General features: G+C 36.7%; 1 protein-coding gene across 1 annotated transcript in view; it reads right to left on the bottom strand.

Annotated features, from left to right (window-relative positions):
• The window catches only part of COL21A1 (collagen type XXI alpha 1 chain), a 105,042-nt gene that overhangs the window by 41,926 nt on the left and 41,704 nt on the right, over positions 1-21,412 (bottom strand). The window contains exons 8-16 of the mRNA XM_065835159.2: positions 20,043-20,051; positions 18,494-18,577; positions 17,835-17,897; positions 9,330-9,383; positions 8,369-8,422; positions 5,846-5,899; positions 4,980-5,033; positions 3,536-3,589; positions 3,404-3,457 (exon numbers count right to left, since the gene is read on the bottom strand). Coding sequence (XP_065691231.2) covers positions 3,404-3,457; positions 3,536-3,589; positions 4,980-5,033; positions 5,846-5,899; positions 8,369-8,422; positions 9,330-9,383; positions 17,835-17,897; positions 18,494-18,577; positions 20,043-20,051 — 480 coding nt within the window. The remainder of the gene's footprint in view (positions 1-3,403; positions 3,458-3,535; positions 3,590-4,979; positions 5,034-5,845; positions 5,900-8,368; positions 8,423-9,329; positions 9,384-17,834; positions 17,898-18,493; positions 18,578-20,042; positions 20,052-21,412) is intronic.

Raw genomic sequence — 21,412 nt, 5'->3', positions numbered from 1 at the left:
GTACCAAATATGATCAAACCTTTATGTTCTCACTCAAAATATGTATGATACCAAAAATATTCTGAAAATTTGAAGAATAATTCCAGAAATAAAAGCACATAAAACAAATGCAAAGTTCAATTAATATAGATACAAAATTAACTTAAAATTATAAAAACTGGACCTGAAGTGACAATGGGTAGCATCTGCATTCCAAGCCATGCCATTTTTGCATATTCTTTCCCAGAAAGAATATTGTATGAAAACAGGAAAGCTCCAGCAGATATCTCCTTCAAAGACAGCTTGTTTGTTACTGCTCTGAATTTGATTACAGACCCAGAATGAAGCACTGTTTTATAGCAAGCAGACATTGAAGTCAAGCTGACAAGAAGTTTGAATGAAGAATATGGCTTCTGTTAATTATTATGTTCTAAAAAGAATAAAAACTAAGGAGTATGTAATATTCTTGTACTACAATAATTAAGAAAATAGTCAACTAATGGCTTTCCATTTAAAAGTACACAGGTTCACAAAACTTACATACTAAATCCATATATTGTTTACAAGCATAAAAACTCATGAAAATACTCTCCCAATTCATGCTTTATCCACATAATACTTCACTCTAAAAGGTCACCAGTGACAGTTATAATTTTATGTCAAACAACTGCAGCTGTTATCTGTTCATATTATCAAATACCAGAGAGGAAAAAAATCTAACATATAATTATTTTTTTCTACTGTCTATAGCACCAGCAAAGGAATTTCTCCACCAACTTAGCAGAGGAATCTGTGTGTATATGTAACTATATATATGTGTGTGTGCATATATATACACACACATATATATATATTTTTAATGAGGCAGGATACATTTGACTTAAGCTCATGTAGGTAACGAAGCTCCTGTCACAGCCGTCACAGCCAACAGAAATCTAGTCAAGACAATTGACAAAGGCTTGATTCAGCTGACCAGCCACCAAGAGTTCAGTTTCACTGCCTGCACACAGACATTTGGTCATATTTAAGATACTCAAGGGTGTCTTGTCTTAACACCCACTTCAGAAAGGCACGGGCTTTCCACAGGACTTCTATTTGTCAACTCCCTTAGGATGCTTTGGATACTCATGTATCTCAAAATGCATCAGACACTTCTGTGTAGGTGAATAAACTGATCCCTACAAGTTGACCTTCTCTGAGCTGAATTGCTCCCCCCACACCACTGGCAATACTCATTAGACCTCCACTGACATTAATTGCAACACAGGTAGCTACTACATCCACAGACACAAACTTAGCTGAGTGTTTTAAGAACCCCTGTTAAATTGTGTTTGCCCAACATATTTGCAAGTGTCAGAGATACATGCTCTCATAGATACATATTAATAATGACAATCTGTAGGCAGGTATCAAAAGGATTGGAAGATCAAAATGAAATTAATGTAGGGATATTTAAAACTAAACCAAGTAACAAATGAAGAAAAAGTCCTTCAATGTCACAGAAATAATCTGCTGTTGGTTGCTGTAGCTAACTTCAGAAAAGTGAGCAAAAATATTTTTTTTCCATAATTAAGATTTATAGCTTCTTTTACTAACGTATTTTAAGGCTGTAAACTTAAAGCCAGTTAAAAAAAGCAGTACATCAATTTGACATAAAATAAAGTTATTCCATTACCTTTTAGCACACTCTCATTAGGCCTTCCAAAGAAAATAAAATAGGAAATACTGAGTTTACCTACCATAAAAGTTAGATTGTATATGTACTTTCTAAAGGCTGTTATTTTAGATGTGTTCGCCTAATACATTTTTGAATTGCAGGATGCTTTGTTATATATTGAAATTGGGCAATTTTTAGAATAACCGTGCTGTATTGTTGGATGTAACTCCTCCCCTTAACTTCAAATTAAGACACCTACATGTGTTTTTCTACCTGAAGTTGTCTAGAGATACATTAGGGATCTAAGACCCCATTATAGCGAGCAGGGGCTTGACTGAGTTACCTAATGACAAATGTCTGGTACTGTCTGAGGTGATCTAGGGCAGCCAAGGCTTCCACATCAGGCTCGCAGGTATGACCCCCAGGAGACCTGTGTCCTCCTGAAACAGCACTTACAAGTCACCTGGGGTACCTAAAACCAGCAAATATGACTGCAAACTTGTAAGTGATCTCATAAAAATTATAGCAGTTAACAGTCAGCAGCTGAATGACTTCAGAGGTTCAATGTATTATATTTACTAAGAGCTTGACTCAGTTGTCAACACACAGACAGGCAGAGCCAATTCCTGCTGCAAATAAGGGTGAAAAATTTTTCACCATGAAGACAGCCAGGATGGAACAAGCTGCGCAGCTGTGCAGTCTCCATCCTTGGAGTTTATCAAGACCCAGCTGGAAAAGCCCTGAGCAATCTGGTGTGGATTCAGCACTGTCCTGTTTGTGAGCAGGAGGCTGGTTCAGGAGATGCCCCAAAGTCCCCTCCAGCCTGAGTGACCCTTAGATCCTGATGGATCCACCTTGTTGGCAGCTGCTGCCTGGAAGAGTTTAGATGTCTCATAGGTCTTGTGCCATACCTCCCTGCTGCAGCAGATGACACGGATATGCCACGGTATCCCCAGCTGCTCTACACAAGCATGGTCACAAAATGGAAGAAAGACCCAGATCTCCAAGCACAGTAACAGGAATTTAGATAAATGCACTTAAAAGTACACTTGCATTTTTGAACACTGAAGGAACGTTATTAATCTTGAGCAGCCCCAGATTACTTCATTATTATTATTAAGAAAAATATTATAGGAAAAAAGCTGCTGTTGAAAAGCTTCTTTAGACCAATTCAACTGAACACTTACATACAAATAATTTTTTTTTCCGTGAACTTAAACCTGATACTGCTTAGGTCCATCTTCTCACAAATTAGAACAGTGCAAACAACTGGGTAAACAAAATAACCAGTGAGCTTACAGACTGCAATACATTATAGAAATACCAGATCTTGCAGTCTTTTTTACAGTAGGCAGATACTTGAAAAAATGTTCTTAAGTAAATATAAAGGGCATTGCACCATGAAGAGAATATGAACATAAACATTAATCCAATACTGAAGATATTTTTCCTTAATTTTCATCCAGCTCCTTTCAAAAGCAATAATAATAGATTACTCCCTTCTTAACTGTACACAACAGGTATGGTCTGCAGTGTACGCTTGTATATAAATTTTATTAACAGATCACACTCAGAGAAACACAAAAGGGATGAGAAAGATGAAATATAAACAATCTCTGGTGAGCACTAACACACTCTTAATAAAAGTTTTGCCCCTGCTCACAAAACAACTGAAATTAATGAAGTCTGCCCATTGAATGGAGCAAACTTTTGCATTTCCCAGTAACACTTTGGCAAGATATTATATGAATATACATCCATACATACCTTGAAACCAGGACTTCCTGGTAATCCATCTTTCCCACTTCTGCCAGGGTCTCCCTATGGCAACAGTTAACAGTCATCAGTGCATGAGTTAGCAAGCAAAAGTTAAAGCCAAATTGTCTTCATAAAACTTACGGATCGCCCAGGCATTCCTGGAAACCCTGTATCACCTTTCTCTCCTTTTGAGCCCTGAGAAATACAGCAAATGAAAAGTAATTAGTGCTCAATGTTTATGCTGCTAATTCAGTATTTTTAACCTATAATTCATATATGTTGCTTCCTAGTTTGAAAATGCATGGAAGATCTGTTTCTTTCTTAATACACACAGTGGTCAGTTAATAACTACCACCTGTTGTAGCTGTTATCGGTCTCACTCCCATTATTACTCTCCCTCTCTCCCTTTCAGTTAAAACCATAGTACAGTTTGGGTTGGAATGGACCTTCAAAGCTCATCTAGTCAACCCCCCTGCCATGAGCAGGGACATCTTCAACTAGATCAGGTTGCTCAGAGCCCCGTCCAGTCTGGCCTTGAACGTTCCCAGGGATGGGGCATCTACCACCTCTCTGGGCAACCTGTGTCAGTGTTTCACCACTCTCATCTTAAATTTCCTCATGTCTAGCCTGAATCTCCTCTCTTTTAGTTGAAAACTATTGCTCTTTGTCCTATCACAACAGGTGCTGATAAAAAGTCCATCTCCATCTTTCTTATAGGCCCCTTTTAAGCACTGGAAGGCCACAATAAGGTGTCACTGGAGCCTTCTCTTCTCCAGGCTGAACAGCCCCAACTCTCTCATCCTGTCCTCACAGCAGAGGTGTCCCAGCCCTCTGATCATCTTGGTGGCCTCCCCTGGCCCCTCTCCAACATGTCCATGTCTTTCCTGTACTGAGGGCTCCTGAGCTGGACACAGAACTGCAGGTTGGGTCTCACCAGAGCAGAGCAGAGGGGTTATACAGTTCATGTATGTTTCCATGAATTAAAAAGCCCAGACTTCTTTGTCATGTAATTATTATGTATATTCCTTATTAAAGGCATAGACATATTTGCAGAAAATACATTTATAAGCATTTGTGTTATGTTAAAATTATTACGTTGGTTCACTAACAGAAGCATGAAGGGAATTCCCAAAATAACCAAATAAGCAGACAATTAGTTTAATACTACTACACTTAAGAATATCCAGTAACCTCAGTGGAAATTTTTCTGATTTAGGACTGCAGAATAAAATTCTCTGTGAATACACCTATTGTAAAAATATAAATCATATTGTCTTGCAAAAAAGCAGGGGAGGGGGAAGAGTTTTTAATTTTTGTCTTTATCACTATCCAAACCTACTTCGGAGAAAATAAATTTAATATATTGCCATCTAAGTTGAGCCCGTTTTGCCCATGATGGTAATTGTTAAGTAATCTCCCTGTCGTTATCTGGACCCACAAGGTTTTCATTTAATTTTCTCCCCTTGTGCTGTTGAGGAGGTGGAACGGAAGAGCAGTTGGGGGCGCATCAGGCAGGCAGCCAAAATCACTCCACCTCAGATACCAACACCATGTCACTTCATTTTATGTTTATAATTTTACTTGCCTTTTTTCCATATATTCCTGGTACTCCTTGATCTCCTTTAGGACCCCTTTCTCCCTAGACAAAATGTATTTTCAAAATATAAGTCATTATATACATATATATCAGACATAAAATGAAGCAGGCAAAGAGCTCCATCAGGTACAAAATATATATATACACTTAAGAAAGTAAATGCAAATCTTATATTTCAAGTTCTCCTAGGGGAGGAGCCCAGAATATCCAACAGCCCTGGTAAGACAATCCACAGCTCAGAGGCCTAGTGCTTCTATGCTCAATCGAAGACACTTTAAGTTAGGTAGGTACTTAACTGAACATTCAGCTCTTTGAAAAGTGCTACACTTTTCTGAAGACCTTATTTGAGAAGTTTAAAACACAAACTTGGAAAAACTTGTAAGTAAATTCAGTTGAGTACTAATATAGAAGAGCAAAAGATAAGGTTGATGATGTTCTGGGACACAAACATATGAAATAAACTCACTGGGTTAGACCAGAACTATCCTTCAAAATGCTGTCACTCAAATTGAATGACTTCAAGAAAATGAGAGATATATATATTTTTTACACATTATTTGTCATGAAGAAAGTTCTAAGTAGCAGTGAAATCAAAGTTCACAGTAATTAATACAGAATCTCTTAGAACAGAACAAAAATGAAAAAACAGGTGGTTTCCACTGCTTTACATGTATGTAATGAAGTCCCATAGCATATATCTTCCTTCAGTTTCAGTATCATATCTACTCATATTATGTACTTCATTAAATGCACTGACATAATATTGTATATAAACTTTTTTTTTTCCCTTTAAGTTAAACTGTAGAGCAAGCTCAGAGACATGAATATTGTAACAAGAAATATTTAATTTCAACCTTTGGTGCTGGCATCCCATGTAATCCAGGAAAACCAGGTAGTCCTCGGTCACCCTAAAAGAGCAAATGTATTTTAAATCAATATATCTAGAATGGTAGTAATATACTATAATAACATTCATCTTCTCAATGATCAACAAATACAATTACATAACATTGATATATTGACTGATGAGATTTTGCTGATCTTTAAAAACATTTAATAAATAAAAGAAAAAATAAACAATCACTACATTTTTAAAAATACATTTTATTGTAATCTCTCAATGAGGCTTGTGGAGGTTCAAAAGTAGCAATTTAGCTTTGACAAGACAAAAAAAAAGCTTTGACCATCTCTGTAAAAGCTGTGATAATTCTACCATCCATTCAGAATTCCTGAAGAATAAAGATATTCCCTGAATCTGGGATGTCTTTGCTCCTACCTCTTATTGAAAATATCGAAGACCTACACTGACCTTATCAAATTTCTCACCAGCTTACTCAGGATGAGTGAATACAGGTATTAAGTACTTTCTGTAAAAAAATAAACAAAATGAAACCAAAATACACTGAGAAAATATCTCTGACAAATGAGCTAATTCAGTGGAACAAGGAATCCACTTAGGTAAAAGCAGCTGGCAATTGAAAACACAAGTCAAAACATCCGTTCTTTCTATTGTCATCATAGTTGTCAGATATCAGGAATTCCAAAATTTTTGCTATGGGTACTGAAGATATTTATCTGACCATTTGTCTGCAAGCTCCACTGAGTGACTGCTACAAAAGTCTAAATTATAACTTGGCACTACATGACTTCAAACTTTAAAAACAACCTCAGTTGCTTCTTTCCATAGACTGGATCTACATCACTCGGGACAAAGAGCCAATCATCAAATCGTATTTGGACAATCACAGTGTTTTCTCTCTGTAAATATCTAACTTTATATTGAGCAATATATTTCTCAATCACAAAGAAGGAAAAGTAAGCTATGCTCAGGAAGTTATTTTAAATAATATTTCAAGTTCTAAGACAAAGTGTAAAAGATAACACGTCTCAGTGGTATAATATTTATCAAACCCATTATGTCTAAGCAGATTTGGAGGGGTCTGTCACACATTCACAGAAGACAGGAACAGAACCACAAGAATGATAGCTTGTAGGTTAATGCTATCAAAATATCTCTCAACAAATCAGCATTGAAAACAGACAATGGAATGGAGTTCAAAAAATATCAGCAAATCTCATAAAATAAACACACCATGCATCTATTGCTTCTTAAAAAAAAAAAAGAATGGAGCTTTGATTTCTGCTCAGAAGTGGTGATTCAATTACTGAATAAACTAAAACACTTGGCAATGGAAACAGTTTAAAATTAGTTGTTATAGAAACTTTACAAGCAGTGGGTTGAAATTAGGAGATGAAAATTTGGGCTGAATCATCAGGAAAAAAATTCTAATGGCAAGACCTATTTTACAATGGAATAAGTTTTCTAAAACGGTGGTGGAAGCCCTGTTTCTTGGCACATTTTGAACAAGGCTGGACTGAACATTAGGAAATATTCTGTCTGTCATAACTCTGCACTGCCAGGAGAAGAGTTTTTCATCATCAGTATCCTACTTTCTGCACATGGTCCAATACTGTCAGATTGATTAGATTAACATCTAAAATCAATCAGATTAAGATCCCTAAAGCTCAGAACACAAAAGGACATTTTTCAGCTATAATCATGCATTTGAGAATTCTGCTCAATAGTGATGAATTTAAGGACCCGCTTTTAATATTGGGAACTTTAGAAGACGGAAATTCTGTGGTAAAATCTGTTTGGAAAACAAGTGTTTGTTTTACCAAAAAAAGGTTTTGAACAAAAATCAAAATTTTTTTATCACAATGAACTTAGAATTTTTCTAAACACAGGGCAGAAGTGTGAGAGACGGGTCAACACAGATATTTATCTGTCAATGAGACTTGCCAATAGCCAGTGGCCCGTTAATTCGCTGTGTATACCGGAGATACAGGTTCAAGTTTATCCTGATTACCAGAAGGGACTTATTTATATAAGCTTCCACATCTGACTGCAGCTCCAAGCTACTGGCTACATCTCAGCTAGATTTTTTCCACAAAAAGCTTTGGTTTCAATTAGTCAGTGTTTTTTGATAAAAAGTGCCATCCAGAAATTCCTACCTAGCTCATCTGGATGCTCACTTAAAGAGGAAAAGGGTGGAAAGAGATAGAAACCATTCTGACAGATGTCTGTATTGTGCTTCCAGGTACTTATATTTAGATATGCTTTCTCAATATAAATTATTCACTGCAGTAAAGGTGTTACTGGCAGTGCTAAAGCCTATATAAACTTTATTAAATAAAGCAGATCAGATTCATAATTGAAGTGGCATTCTAAATTAAGGCCTCCTTTATTACTTTTTTAGTAAACAATTCTCACAGAAGCTTCAAGTGAAAATACTGATACTATTAACTGCACAACCAAAAATAAGAAATGGTAAAAGCAAAATCTTTTTATGTGTTACTCTTCTTGTTTTTTTTACCTTGGCCCCATCGTTTCCTGGCTCTCCCTTGATACCTGGTAAGCCACGTGGTCCCTAAGAAAGCAAAAAAGAAAAACAGTTCATATACTTAACACAATCTGACACAGAAGGAGATGGATAAATGCAATACAACATGACTCAGGAACTGATGTGTCATTTGGTTCCTCACAACATTTTGGTAACTGGATTCAAAACCAGAACCAAGCATGAAATGTATCCAGCAAGTACGAATATGACACATTATCACAGCCCATGACTGGGGAACATGAAAACAATTCTTTGCTCTAACCAAGGATCAACCCAGGGGAAATGGACATCAAACGGCCTGTCCGGAGATGTCCCTTTCCTTTCACTTGTCTATCAGACAGTCTTCATATATGCAATGTTGCAGACTTGCTATCAGATATTTAATTCAACAAATTAATAAATTCTCAACTATCCATCCAGACTGGATCATGCCACAAGTAAAATACAGAACTGTTATCCGATAACTATCCCAGTAAGGGCTACTAAATTAATACAATGAAGAAAGAAAAACAATTCTTCTCTGCCTGTCTGAGCTTTACCTGAAACCTTCTTTTGGACATGTGAATTGCGGGTAATCAATCACCATGACAAGGCTTCAGATCACTGTTACTGACTCATAGTAACATGGAAGGAACTACTGTTTGGCTTCTGGATGAGGATGACAATGTCTAAGTCCCAGCTGAGTTGCGCTCCTACAGGTCGTATGTAACTATGATTACTTTCCAGCCTAATTGTCAGCCTACCTACAAACCCTAAAGCCATGTGAGTACCAAAGTGAAGGTGAGTACCCAAGGATGGCCCCTGATTTCATGCCATCCCTTGAACTCTTTTAATTCCCCACACCTCAGCCCTCGATGACAAACAATGGATATTGGGAAAGATTTGTCAGGATTTGTCTCAGATTTTCATATTCGAGGAATGAAACAGAACTTACCTGAACGCCTGGAGTTCCTGGGATACCTGGAGTTCCTGCTGATCCCTGGTATCCCTAAGGAAAAGAAACTAAGCATTGTGACTTTTCATAAGTTAAGCTTACAAAATTCCAAACACTTATTTAAGGAAAAAACAGTCCTCCAGGTTACTAGAGAACTGTTGTCAAAACCCTGTCATTTTAGGTCACAAATTTCAGTAACTGCTATCATAATCATACATTCAAGATTTAGATTTCAGCTTTCAGAATCTATCATCTGTGCATCTTAAGTTTGCAGCCTCCAGACTTCAGGCTCAAATCCATTATTTTAGAACTTTTACATGTGAATGTAAGAAATAGATTGTTTTATTTTCCATTGGAGGAAAAAAAAAAAAATAAAAACAAATTTACCCACATACGTAGACACTTCTTTTTACTCTCTCTGTCTTAAGTAAAACAGCTGAAAAATGCCAGGAGTTTTAAAGGCTTGTTTCCAACTACAGCAATAAGCTTTAACAAACAAGGCATGTTCTAATACATTATGCATCTAGTTTTATAATACCTCGAAATAATAAAAATTCCATTCTCAATACTAAGGAACTTAACTATGAACTTTAAGGTATATAACAGGCTGTGCAAGTAAAAAAAATAATTTGAATGATTTGGACTATGAAAAGAAATACTAAATAATTCATGAGTTGAAAAGAGAATTTCAAGAATGCTTTACTAGAAACCAATACTGGCAGAATGAGAGAACCTTTACAGAAACCAGAATACATGCCTGTGGTGTTTTGGTAGACTGGATTCAATGAGTACAGCAAAGACAGACAGTTTTTCTGCAAAATTAACAAGTGCTTTAGAAGAATCTTTTAATGGGGGCAAGTAACAGAAGAACAGGAATTTTACCTAAGTCCAGTAAAAACATGTCATTCCCATGGATCAGATGAGTTACAAAGAGGAGGGTTTTTGAGAAAACATAGAAAATAAAAATTGTCCTACAAAACTCTGAGGCTATTTGGCTCAGACTCGTCAACAGTCCATAAAATGGACTATCCAATTTCAAATACCCAGAATCTGATCTTGATTTGAACTGAAAGAACTAATACTCCTATCGCTAATTGAGATTCAGATTCTAAAACTTAGCAGAAAATTTGATGGGGGCATTTCCACCTTGGTAAAAAGGAGCTAATAAAAGCTTTTCAGTAAAAAGAAGACAATGTGTATGTCTGATTTCTTCTTTAAACCAGTCAGGGCTTCCTAGGAATAATAAACAGAGCTAAAATTATTTGCTGGGTTAGATACAAGAGAGTACTTGCTGTGCCCTCTTCCCAAAAGACAGTGGAGCAGATGCCCAATGAGCCAGCTGGTAATGTTTAGTATAGAAGTAAACAGACTTCTAGGTCTCTGTTATACATGGATCTTTTATCAAGCATTTCACTTTTAGTGCCCAAGGCAGTTCTAGTGAAATCAGCTTGAACTGTAAATGGTGTAGCATTTCCAGATTGCTTATGTTAGAGAAGTTTCTTCCATCTTTCTGGGTAGCTGAAACACCAAGCCAAAAAATGTCTTCAGAAGTTTTTCCTTTACTTCTTCTCCAGAAAAAAGCAAAAAGTTTGTATGACTTCCTGTAGGATGTAATTCTATGTAAATAAAACTTTATTTCACATTTTAGACCTCTGAAATACCATTTCCCTTCTTTCTCCTTCTAATCAAGCAGAGGAAGAAGTTGACGAGGACAATTTCCTGGCTGAACTGAATTTCAAAATTCACAAGATAAGTGGAGGATGGCAGAAGAGATTTCAGCTTACAAAACTGCATAGTTAGAGCTAGATCTTGTAAGGTGATTTCAAAGCAAATCAAACACAATGTCAGTGTGTTTGTTTAATGCAAAATTGGAACAGAGAAGATTCAAAAGGAAATTCATAGAAAGTCACAAAAATGAGAATAATTGTCTGATAAAAGTAACATATGAATTGTTTGGACAAGTCAAAAACACCTTCTCTGAATTACGAAAAAGAGCAAAGGCGTGACAACAGGACTACTTGGGAAAGAGAAGGGAGAAATAAAAAAGCTCAGTTCAGCCAGGAAATAACCAAGGATCAACAGTGATGGTCTAAAGATATTTGAGGACTGTAAACACTAAGTAAACAGAGCTATTTAGGGTGATGTAACTAAGCATCACGGAATTCAACTGCAAAAGAAAAATTTAACTTGGTACTAAGAAAACATCCTGACAGAGAGGTCTGCAGACCTCTTGTGGAAGTCTCTTGCAGAAAATCTTCCATAAAGCACAATTATCTAAAGTATTAGAACAGAAGTTTTGAAACCCTTTTTATAAGATACATCTTAAAGGGCAGAAATTCTTAGTTATTCAGACATGCATCCACGCCTACAGTCAAATTTGCAATTATGCTATGACCTTCTCCCTCATTGGCAATATGAGTAAGTAAAATCCTACAAGGCAACAGGAATGTTAGAAAGTACTTGATGTATTTGAATTAAGTGTTTTCTCTGAGACATTGTTTATCATGTAATTTTTGTAAATTTTTGCCTCAGGTGCTTCCTCTTCCTTTTCTCAAGGAGCCTTTTTCCCATCCCACTCCCAAACAACTTTCTCTAACACCTCACTGTGCCTGGACTCAACTGCCTATGGCTTCTCTTTTTCCCATCCCTTCAGACATGTGGATCAGTCAGGTGGTCCTCTCCAGCAGGTCTGTTGGAGCCTGTACCTTCTTTCTCTGGGACTGTCTCACACAGTGGTAACTCAGGACCTCGGAGCAAGTGCCATCTCCTTTGTCCTCCCTCTGTTAAATAGGACACCTCTGTAGAAGGACCTGTCATGGCACTGACTTCTGCAGGCTACTAGAACTGTCTCTGCAGTGAAGCCCCTCTGTCTACACATGCCAAAACATGAAAATGAAGGACAGATCCAACATCAGATCACAAAGGTAACTAAATGCAGCTTTTACACACCAGCATACATTTGGGGGTGACTCCTGATCAAATAATTGAAGGCATATGAATATTACGGGAAGAGTACAGAAAAGAATTTGTGCTGCTTTGTTTGCTGCCTTTTTTTGCTTTGTTTTGGGCTTTTTAATTCTTTCTCCATTTGATTCCACTTCCTTCCATTGGCTACTCCATCATCTACGAAGGCTTTCAAAGCTCCAAGCCACTAGCAGTATATTTTATATGAGCATGATGTTCTGAGCTCAAATACCACAGAGGAATTTTTTAAAAAATCCATCAAGATTATTAAACACAAGGTCATGAATCCAGCTTTAAAAGTTCCTGAGCTTTAGACTTCTGGAAGATGGGATGATGTGCCAAGGGAGTCTAACTTTCTGCTCGCTGCTCAGGTGTTCATCCTTATCATCTGCCCTTGGCCACTGCTGACAACAGTCATAGGGTCCTTTGTCTGAAATGCACAGCTATATGCAACACAAGTCAGCATCAGGTCTGGTCCTGGTCTCAGGGAAGCTGTTACATGACTGTATTAGTCAGAATGGAGCAAACATGTTTCCTCTAAGAATAACAAGGTCACAGGGTTACTGAGGAACATGTATTTTTCTGGAATCGACAGCAGCATTTTACAGCTGAATTATCAACTATGTTTGTGAAAGTTTCCCAAGAAAAGCACCTGCAGAGTTTATATCAACTTAAATCCCCAGGCAAACCATCCAATAGCACAGGTAATCCTACGTATACATGAAACTATCACCCGTTTTTATTCCAAAAGTGCTGTTGAAATAGCCAGCCATTGCCATTATGCTAAGTTCATCATAAAAGATTCAGCCTTCAGTTAGTCACCAAATATTATTAAACCCTAGGTAGAAGCTGCAGTAATGTTCTACAGGTTTGCGGTTTTTCTAAGCAATATTGGAATGATAAGAAATTACTAACTATGTAAGGCTCTCTATACCTTACAAACTCTGTATCTTGGTAAATCAGTAAAGTCACACTCACCAGATTACTTTCAAACTGCTTATTGCTTACAGACACTGTAAAGACAAGGTAAATGGTTCCAAAATTTCATCAATGAAACTAGATGGAATACTGGAAGATTGTTCACATTTGCCAGACATATAGTTCAAAGTTCAAAAATGACAAATAAGTGTATTTTTTTCATTGCTTTCAGCAGACTGATAACCTATCACCTCTATTAACCACAACTGATCACTGCACAGACTCTGTTCATTTATTTTTCCCCTTAAATTGAGTTTTTCCCCAGTATGTATAAAGAATCCTTTGGAATAAAAAATGGCTTTGTGACTACACAGTCAGGTTGCTGAGCATTCTCAGGGCCAGCAACCGCTCCAGCTGCTTCTTTCTGATGAATAATGCCTATTAAAATGAGTTCCAGTTGAGAATCAAATACTATTTTTAGCCTTGTGCTTATTTACCAGTGCTGTTTCTCCTGGCAAGACAATTTAATCATTTCAGGTCCTGAATGACATTTTTGACTGAAAAAAAAAAAGTATTTCAATTACTTGTTATGCTTCTCACTTCTGAGCTTTTCTCCAGTTACCTCAATGGATCTTTTCTGTACTTATCAGACTATGGAAAATAAGCAGAGGTGGCAACTAAAGGAAATAAACAGCCTATAAACATAACTATTTTAAAAAAAAAAAAACAAAGAATATTTGAGAATGAGTCATGTTAATGTTCACTTCCCCAAATGTTACAGCAAACAATTCCACTAGGTAACACCAGGTAAACAGTTATTTTCTCGTGATATTGAAGATATTCATGGGAATTGTTTTGACTTTTTCTGGACTGAAACTAACTTTACGTATTACAACACTCTAGCCAGCCCATAAACAATAAATTAAATTTGCTTTGATGTTTTACTTTAAATATCAGTTACATATAGTAATATAAATGCATGCCTAAAACCTTTCTCAGAGGAAGAAACATTCTGTTGACCAGTTACACTGTTCCAAGAAAATGAATACCAGATAGGCAAACTGGAATAACTTTAGAGAAGAAAATAAAAATGTGTTTTGGAACAGAAAAGACTGACTTTCCAGGAAAAGTTTTTCATGCAAAAGCCATTTGATTAAACAACACTGACTCCACAACTACCTGTAAGTCTATTGTGCTTTCTGAATTAAAAGCTCGTTTTTCAGAGTTCCCCAAGGGATACAGCTAAAAACAATCATATGAGCAAAGTTACATCAAACAAGGAAAATCACTGACAGCACAGAAGTGCAAGTCATATTAGCAAACATGTAAGTAAAAGAGAAAGAAAAATCCAGAAAGAGGAATCTGTTTTCCTGCACAGTGTACCTAAAGGATCTCCCACCGTTCATGGCTAAAAGCTAGCCTGGAAAGCACTCAAGAATCTACTGTAAGGAACAGTAATGTACTGGCCAGAGCTGCAGATGATCTAATAGGTTTGCAATTATGTCCTTACAAAGAACAAGTGCAAAAAGCTACAGCTGACTCAAAAAAAAAAAAAAAAAGTCAATTAGAAAAGCTATAGGATTTAACTGTGCGCGCTTCGCGCTTCAAATAACATATGAACTTCAGTTCAGTAATATGGTAAAATTTCTCCTTTAGAAGTGCTTTTTGATTATCTTTTAATTGTCCAAGATACTTCTGTTAATCTTTTTTATGTTCAGAGAATGCCCATCTACGCACATGACTCGCAGAAAGAAAACCAAACATATCTGCCAGATTACAGAGTTAGAAACACTACAGTATCCATTTATTTCTTTTCCGTAATTCCCACTGTTACAAATTTCAGTGCTTATGGGAAGATACAGAGCATTGAAGTGGAAATGTGTTAACAAATGTATGAAAAAATCATAAGTAATTGTTTCTACAGCAATACTGTCGAGGCTGACCAGACACTTCAGAAAAAAAAAGTTTTAATCTATTTTTTGAAGGAGAGAATGGAAACTGACAGCTCCCTACCAATATCCAGTCCATTCCAGTTTCAATAAAGCTTACATAAAAACACTTATAAGAAAAAAACATATCCTAGTTAGCTGGACTAAAGACAGTTCTACTACACCTATCCATACTGTAAGTCTACTTCTAGCAATTGGTGTCATCAAACTGTGATGGACACCCTCTCCCATGCAACTCTGGGTTGAGACAGTTTGCATACCTGTCTCAGCAGAGGAGACCAGGACTGCTCTTGAGAAGCTTAAGCACTGACATTAGCCAACTAAAAAGTTATTCTGATTAGATCACATTTCCCCAGCTCAGATTCTACCCATTCCTATTTTAAAACCTGTATGCTCATGAATGTCTGGAACCAAAATGCAGCATTTTGTAGCACTGAGAGATTAAATTCAGATTGTTTTCTCTATTTCTAGTTCCAAGACACTTCTAAGATAATATCTATCAAAACACAAGCAAAAGTATAAAAATGTTTTTATAAAACAGGAAAAATTAGGATCGTTGCTTGCAGAACTCTTGAAAAATGCATGTACTCACTGTTCTCCTGGGACATCAAAGCTACATGGCCAGGTTTCTATTTACCAAGCCCCACATTTTTAAAAAGAGGAATTTTCAATTTTTAGAAACAATTGTATTTCTTGTTTTCAGTGCCTATTTTCTCCCTCCCAAATTAACACTGCTTCCAAAAGGAATCACCACAGCTAAATGAACCAGCTGCTATCGCTCAGTAAAGGCCAACACATAACTAAGCAACAAAATAGGAGAAATGTGAACATTTTATAAAGTGAGCATGAAGCTTTTTCTTTGTAACTGGCAATATTTATTACCCTTCAGCATACACACTCCTAAGGATCAATGTCACTGTTTCCATCTTCAGCTGACCTAGAAATTAAATGTATTACTAGTATTAAAAATTATTAACAAAAATAGGTAAGGTGTTATTATGGAAGACATCAAAGTTGGTTGGTAGTGCCACTTTAGCAGGAATAACATGCTAGAAGTACTAAAATTAATAAGTAAGGGCAAATTTGGAAAAGACTTGTGATTAGTTACAATATCCTCATTAACCTTTCCACAGGACAGAAAAAATTCTAAAAGAGTGGAGTTGAAAATTTCAATTCAGCCCTTAGTTGCCTGTCTCTGAATTCTCTCTAGTTTGTCATGTGTGGACCAAAAGGACCCAACATAACTTAATACCCTTATGTCTCAACCCAACGCATACACTATTAGTTCCCCAGTCCACAACCCAATGTTTCTTTCATAAATGATTTTGTCTTCTCTGCATTCATACACTTATATTTTCTAATGTTTTGGGACATCTTTTTATAGTTTTATTCTCAAAAGTATTTGGGACTCGTCCCTAAATGTATTTTCTGTGGATTTCAAGACATGATGCTTACCTTCTCTCCTGCTTCACCATGTTGATTTCAAAATAACACTACAGCCTAAGGACTCAACCATAAAATTTAGTCCTCACAATCAGAATGAAAACCTACAACGAATTAACAAGTTCTAGTACGTGTATGCACTTTTATTTTCCTGCTTTTGGTACCCAAGCTGAGAACTCTTTTCAGAAGGAAATTATTTTCAACACTCTCAACTGACATTCTCCTTTTTCATATAAATAAAGCAGCTTCTGATGAATACAAAGCAAAATGAGGGGCCACATTCTTAGAAAAGAAACAAGGGTGGTGAAGTGTCCAGCTTTTGGCCTGCCTTCCCTTAACACATTGGAGGCACATGCACACCACCACTTTGGAGATACAGAGACTGCAGGCTGTTAACAACCTTAGCCACCAAAGAAGCTTGGCTGTTTAGTATCTTAGAGGCTACCAATCATATTCAGAAATCTACTGTATTTTTTTAATGAAACATTAGGCTATTTTTATATATTTCCTTTTATTACAATTTTATTACAATAAAAAATGTTAACAATGAAGACCAGATGAGCCATTGCCAAATGTGTCATTTTTATTTTAGCAACATATGTTATTCATCTACTTTCTTCCATATTTTGCCATCCATACTAATGGAATGCCAATTCAAAAAGTAAAATCCAGGGTAAGAGAAAAAAACAGGTATTTTTCCAATTTATCTTTTAACATGTAATTTTTAGAACTGTAAAATACCTATATTTTCAATATTGTATATGTATAGCTACATATTTTGATTGACTACTTGAGGCAGCCTAAAAATGAAATTAAATGAACCAAGCTTAAACATGAGAAGTAATCCTTAAAACAGAAAGGATTTTAGCTGCCCTAAAGTACTTTCTAATGCAAAAATTCGTAAGTAGTGAAGATTGAAGGTCAGGTGGTGATAACTGCTGCAAACTGATGCAAAGACCAAAAGGAGCACTCATACCCTGTTCTCCGCTTTACAACAGTGCCTAAGTCATGCTATCATATTTACAGTATTTTAGCTGGAAACAAACCCACTGTGATTAACATATTCATAGAATTGCTACATTTAGACAGTGCTTAAGTGTGACATTCACAGTTTCAAAGAATGGAGACAAAATCATCTAAATTTGAAAATCTGATATCAATATCAGCAGTACATGTTTTTTCTCCTGTTAGTTTTGCATTTACAATATATGACTAAGTTTTTAGTACTCACAGGCTTACCATCTGGACCAGGTTGACCAGGATAACCGTGATTCCCGGGCTGCCCAGGGTCACCCTATGGAGAAGCAATATGTTAATACAAAAGATAAGACAGAGCATTTCAAAATTAGCACAGAGCAACCTGAACCCTAGTATATTCCACAGAACACTGGCTGCAAGCCGAGATACCTGCTATAGAGAAATAATTCCTACAGCGGAAAGGAACTCATCTTGTAACCCCCTCTCTGGGAAAATCCTCCCTAAATTCTTGCGCAGGACTTGGAAACGTGAGCCCACGCTAAGTTACAGCACACGTTTGGCCCATCATCTCAAATGCTTTCAAGCTTTCTAACATCTTCAGCAACAGAAATAAAAAAAGGACTTTTATTAGTAAAACATCCTGTTCTCACAGTTCAAGATCATTTGCTGAAGGGCAGCATGGAAACACAATTTTACATACATGCATGTTTTCTTTAAAAAGTAAAAGATATACTTGTGTTGTTAGGAGTTACGGCACAAAATTCTGGCCTTAAGGATCCTAATCACTATATTATAGCACTGGAAACCAGAACTAGGAGAACTTGTCCTCCACCGTTTTAATCTGCCTGATCATGACTGGTCAAGAAAAAAAAAAAAGTCATGTATGCTGACTAAAACAGAATGGAAACTTACTTTGGGGCCTGGAGGTCCTTGTTTTCCTGGTGGGCATATGCAGGGGGCAGGCGTTGAACCTACATCACTAGGGCCGTTCATGCACTACCAAGAGTGAAACCAACCATCAATACACATGCCAAAAGCATTTACCAAATGTATCTTAGTATTATAGGAAGCTGATTTTCATGAGGTTGCATAGGTCCTGGCTCCCACTCCTTAGTTCAGCTGGAACTTCTCCTTACCTCAGTATTGCCCTCCAACTACTTTGCATGCATGAATTCAGCATTTTACCCAGAAGAAAAATAAATAAAAAATTAAGTATCAATACTGGGCTGATATCTGAAATTCTATTTGCTTTTCCAAAAATATACTGCCATAGTCTGATAATTTTCAATCTGGGACCATGCAAAACTCTTCTTCTAAGCTGATATTCATCATTTATTTATTCATCATTAGCACATATAATATTTAATAAATGTTTGTAAAAAAAATCTAATATATATTATGCAGAGTATAATGACCACAACCACTGGACATTCTATAATGGGTAGCAAACCTGACAAGAGCCCAAGTCTCCTACCTCCTGGGCATGTGTCCCAACTACTTGAAGAAAAGTGGGGCACGGTTGCTACCACCAACTGCTATCAGTCACAAGTCCTGGCCCCCAGGGTGCCCATTCTGCAAAGACCAATAGGTGACCTCCTCCAAACTATGCTCCCTGTACAAACAGCAGCAAACACTAAACCTTGGCAGACCATGTCACCCTCTAGAGGTTATTTTTTTAGGTGTCTACTTCTCACCACTGAGACCACATGAAACCTCAATGTTTTACCAAGGCAGGCAAGGGGAGAGCTACTAGAACAAATCCATTTGCTCAACCTCAAGCACCCCAAATTTAAGTGCATCTGTACTAAATCTATGTGCTAAAGTTAGATTCAGTGAATTCTTTTTCATCCAGCAAGTTCTTAGAGCTATGCAAAAGCAAAACATTAAGAATCCAAGATAAAAAAAGCAAATTTTCTATTTATTACCTGGAACACTTCCTATGACAATTTACTCAAATTTTCTAAAATATTGCAGACTTTTTACAATGTTCTGTGAAAGAAATTCCTTCTCAGGGACAAACGATTAACCAAAACACACATTCACATTTCCTTTGCAATGGTACTGAGTGGACTTATGACGATGGTTGGGGAAGTTATCACATTAAGCCTTCAAACAAGCACCCCGCTCAGGGAGCTCCCATTAGCATGATGCAGGTAACAGCTACATGACTGCATATCCCCATTCACTTTGCAACAGCATCCAGCCCTGCAAATAAGAGCAATTGAATTGAACCAGGGAAAAATAATTAGGCCATTTATTCCAATAAATGTTTATTCAGAAAACTGATTTTGAAAGTGTCTATTGACTAGAGTTCAGTTAATGAAAATCCAGCACTTTTAAGCTTAGTAAACTCTATCCACTTTTCAAAATGAAGTGTATATTCCCTAGAAAAATAAGAAGTTTATATAAAAAGACAAATACTACCTTAAACTGAGTTTGAGCAGTTTAGGATTGAGCCTACCTCTCCATTCTGAAACAAAAAGAAACACAGTTTAAGAGTATAGCAATACTTGTAATAAGCAAAATCCATTCATTTGTTAACACTACCAAAACAAATCATAATTTTAGGGCTCCAACTGTCAAGGAATCATAATTCAAAATTTTAGACTTTTTCAGACTTGTGTGCAGCTCCTTTCAATGCATATGAATTTTTGGTTCATTTCATTTACGGATCTTTCAACAGGAGCTACCTGTAGCAGTTTTTAAAAGGCAATGACAAAACTAGAATTAATACTGAACCATGTAAATATTTATACACTAAATGTTTAGATTTGGATCAAACCTTTTGCCAGGAATAACTTCTCATCAAAAAAATTCCTCTGTTTCCTCATTCATGTCAGAGCGTGTAACAAAATATTTCTAAAATCTCTGTCTGAATCCAGCATCTGGGAAAATACACAGCAGCACAGAGACAAAGCTGGCTTTTTCTCACTTTCCTGTGTGACAGCATTAGGCTCTGCTATTAATTGAATTGAGTTTTCCAGTATCTGCAATATCATAAAACAATCCATCCCAATATTTCAGCATACGAACCATGAAATTATCCGTATGGTTTAGCAGCCATCATTAGCTGCACCATGTACAGGAGTTTTCTAATGCACACAGGCATCACAGACTTCATACACAGTCTGTGGAGAGATAGCTTCCTCTGCATTCAATTCTCATCTTAGGCAACATCTGGAGAAAGTTATCTTTCTCCACAGATCAGACAGGGAGCTTAAAAATACTATGCAGCTAGGTATCTCTGGGAAAGGGGATGAATCCGGGCTGTAATTAGTACATACAAGCCCTGCTAAGTTCAGGAGCTCTGACACAACCACACTGACAGAATACAACCACAAAGCACATATTCCTCCAACTTCATTCCCTCCTTGGAGATCATCCAACATTTGTGAAAGAGTCCAGAATTTCATGGGTGAAGTCCAAATTTAATTTACAATAACAGCAAGTGAAGCTACACTGGCAAAAAGCAATCTTTTTGCTTGGACTTCTTGTCAACTGCAGAGAACACAAAATATGATGGACTTTTTATTGTTTGCTTTCTTTATGCATTTTTTTTTTCCGTTTGTCTACTTTGCATATCCTACTTCTATTTTGTAAAGAGCAAAAAGATATGTGGTGCAGTCAAATAGCTAAATACTAAATTTACTTCAGGATTTAAAGCTAACTTTACAATAGTGCTCCTGAACGCATTATTTCTTGGCACACACAGTCAGATTTCACAACAGCTAATAATCCAGCCAGCTGCTCATTTCTTAAATGAAAGCTGTGACTTTTGAAAAAGCCCTAATGATGGTGTTGATTGCAATAGACACACTGACCCAATAAAAC

The sequence above is a fragment of the Patagioenas fasciata genome, chromosome 3 (assembly GCF_037038585.1).
Source record: "Patagioenas fasciata isolate bPatFas1 chromosome 3, bPatFas1.hap1, whole genome shotgun sequence".
Classification (NCBI taxonomy): Eukaryota; Metazoa; Chordata; class Aves; order Columbiformes; family Columbidae; genus Patagioenas; species Patagioenas fasciata.
The sequence above is the reverse complement of the archived record's forward strand: the minus strand, read 5'-3'. Positions and strand labels throughout refer to the sequence as shown.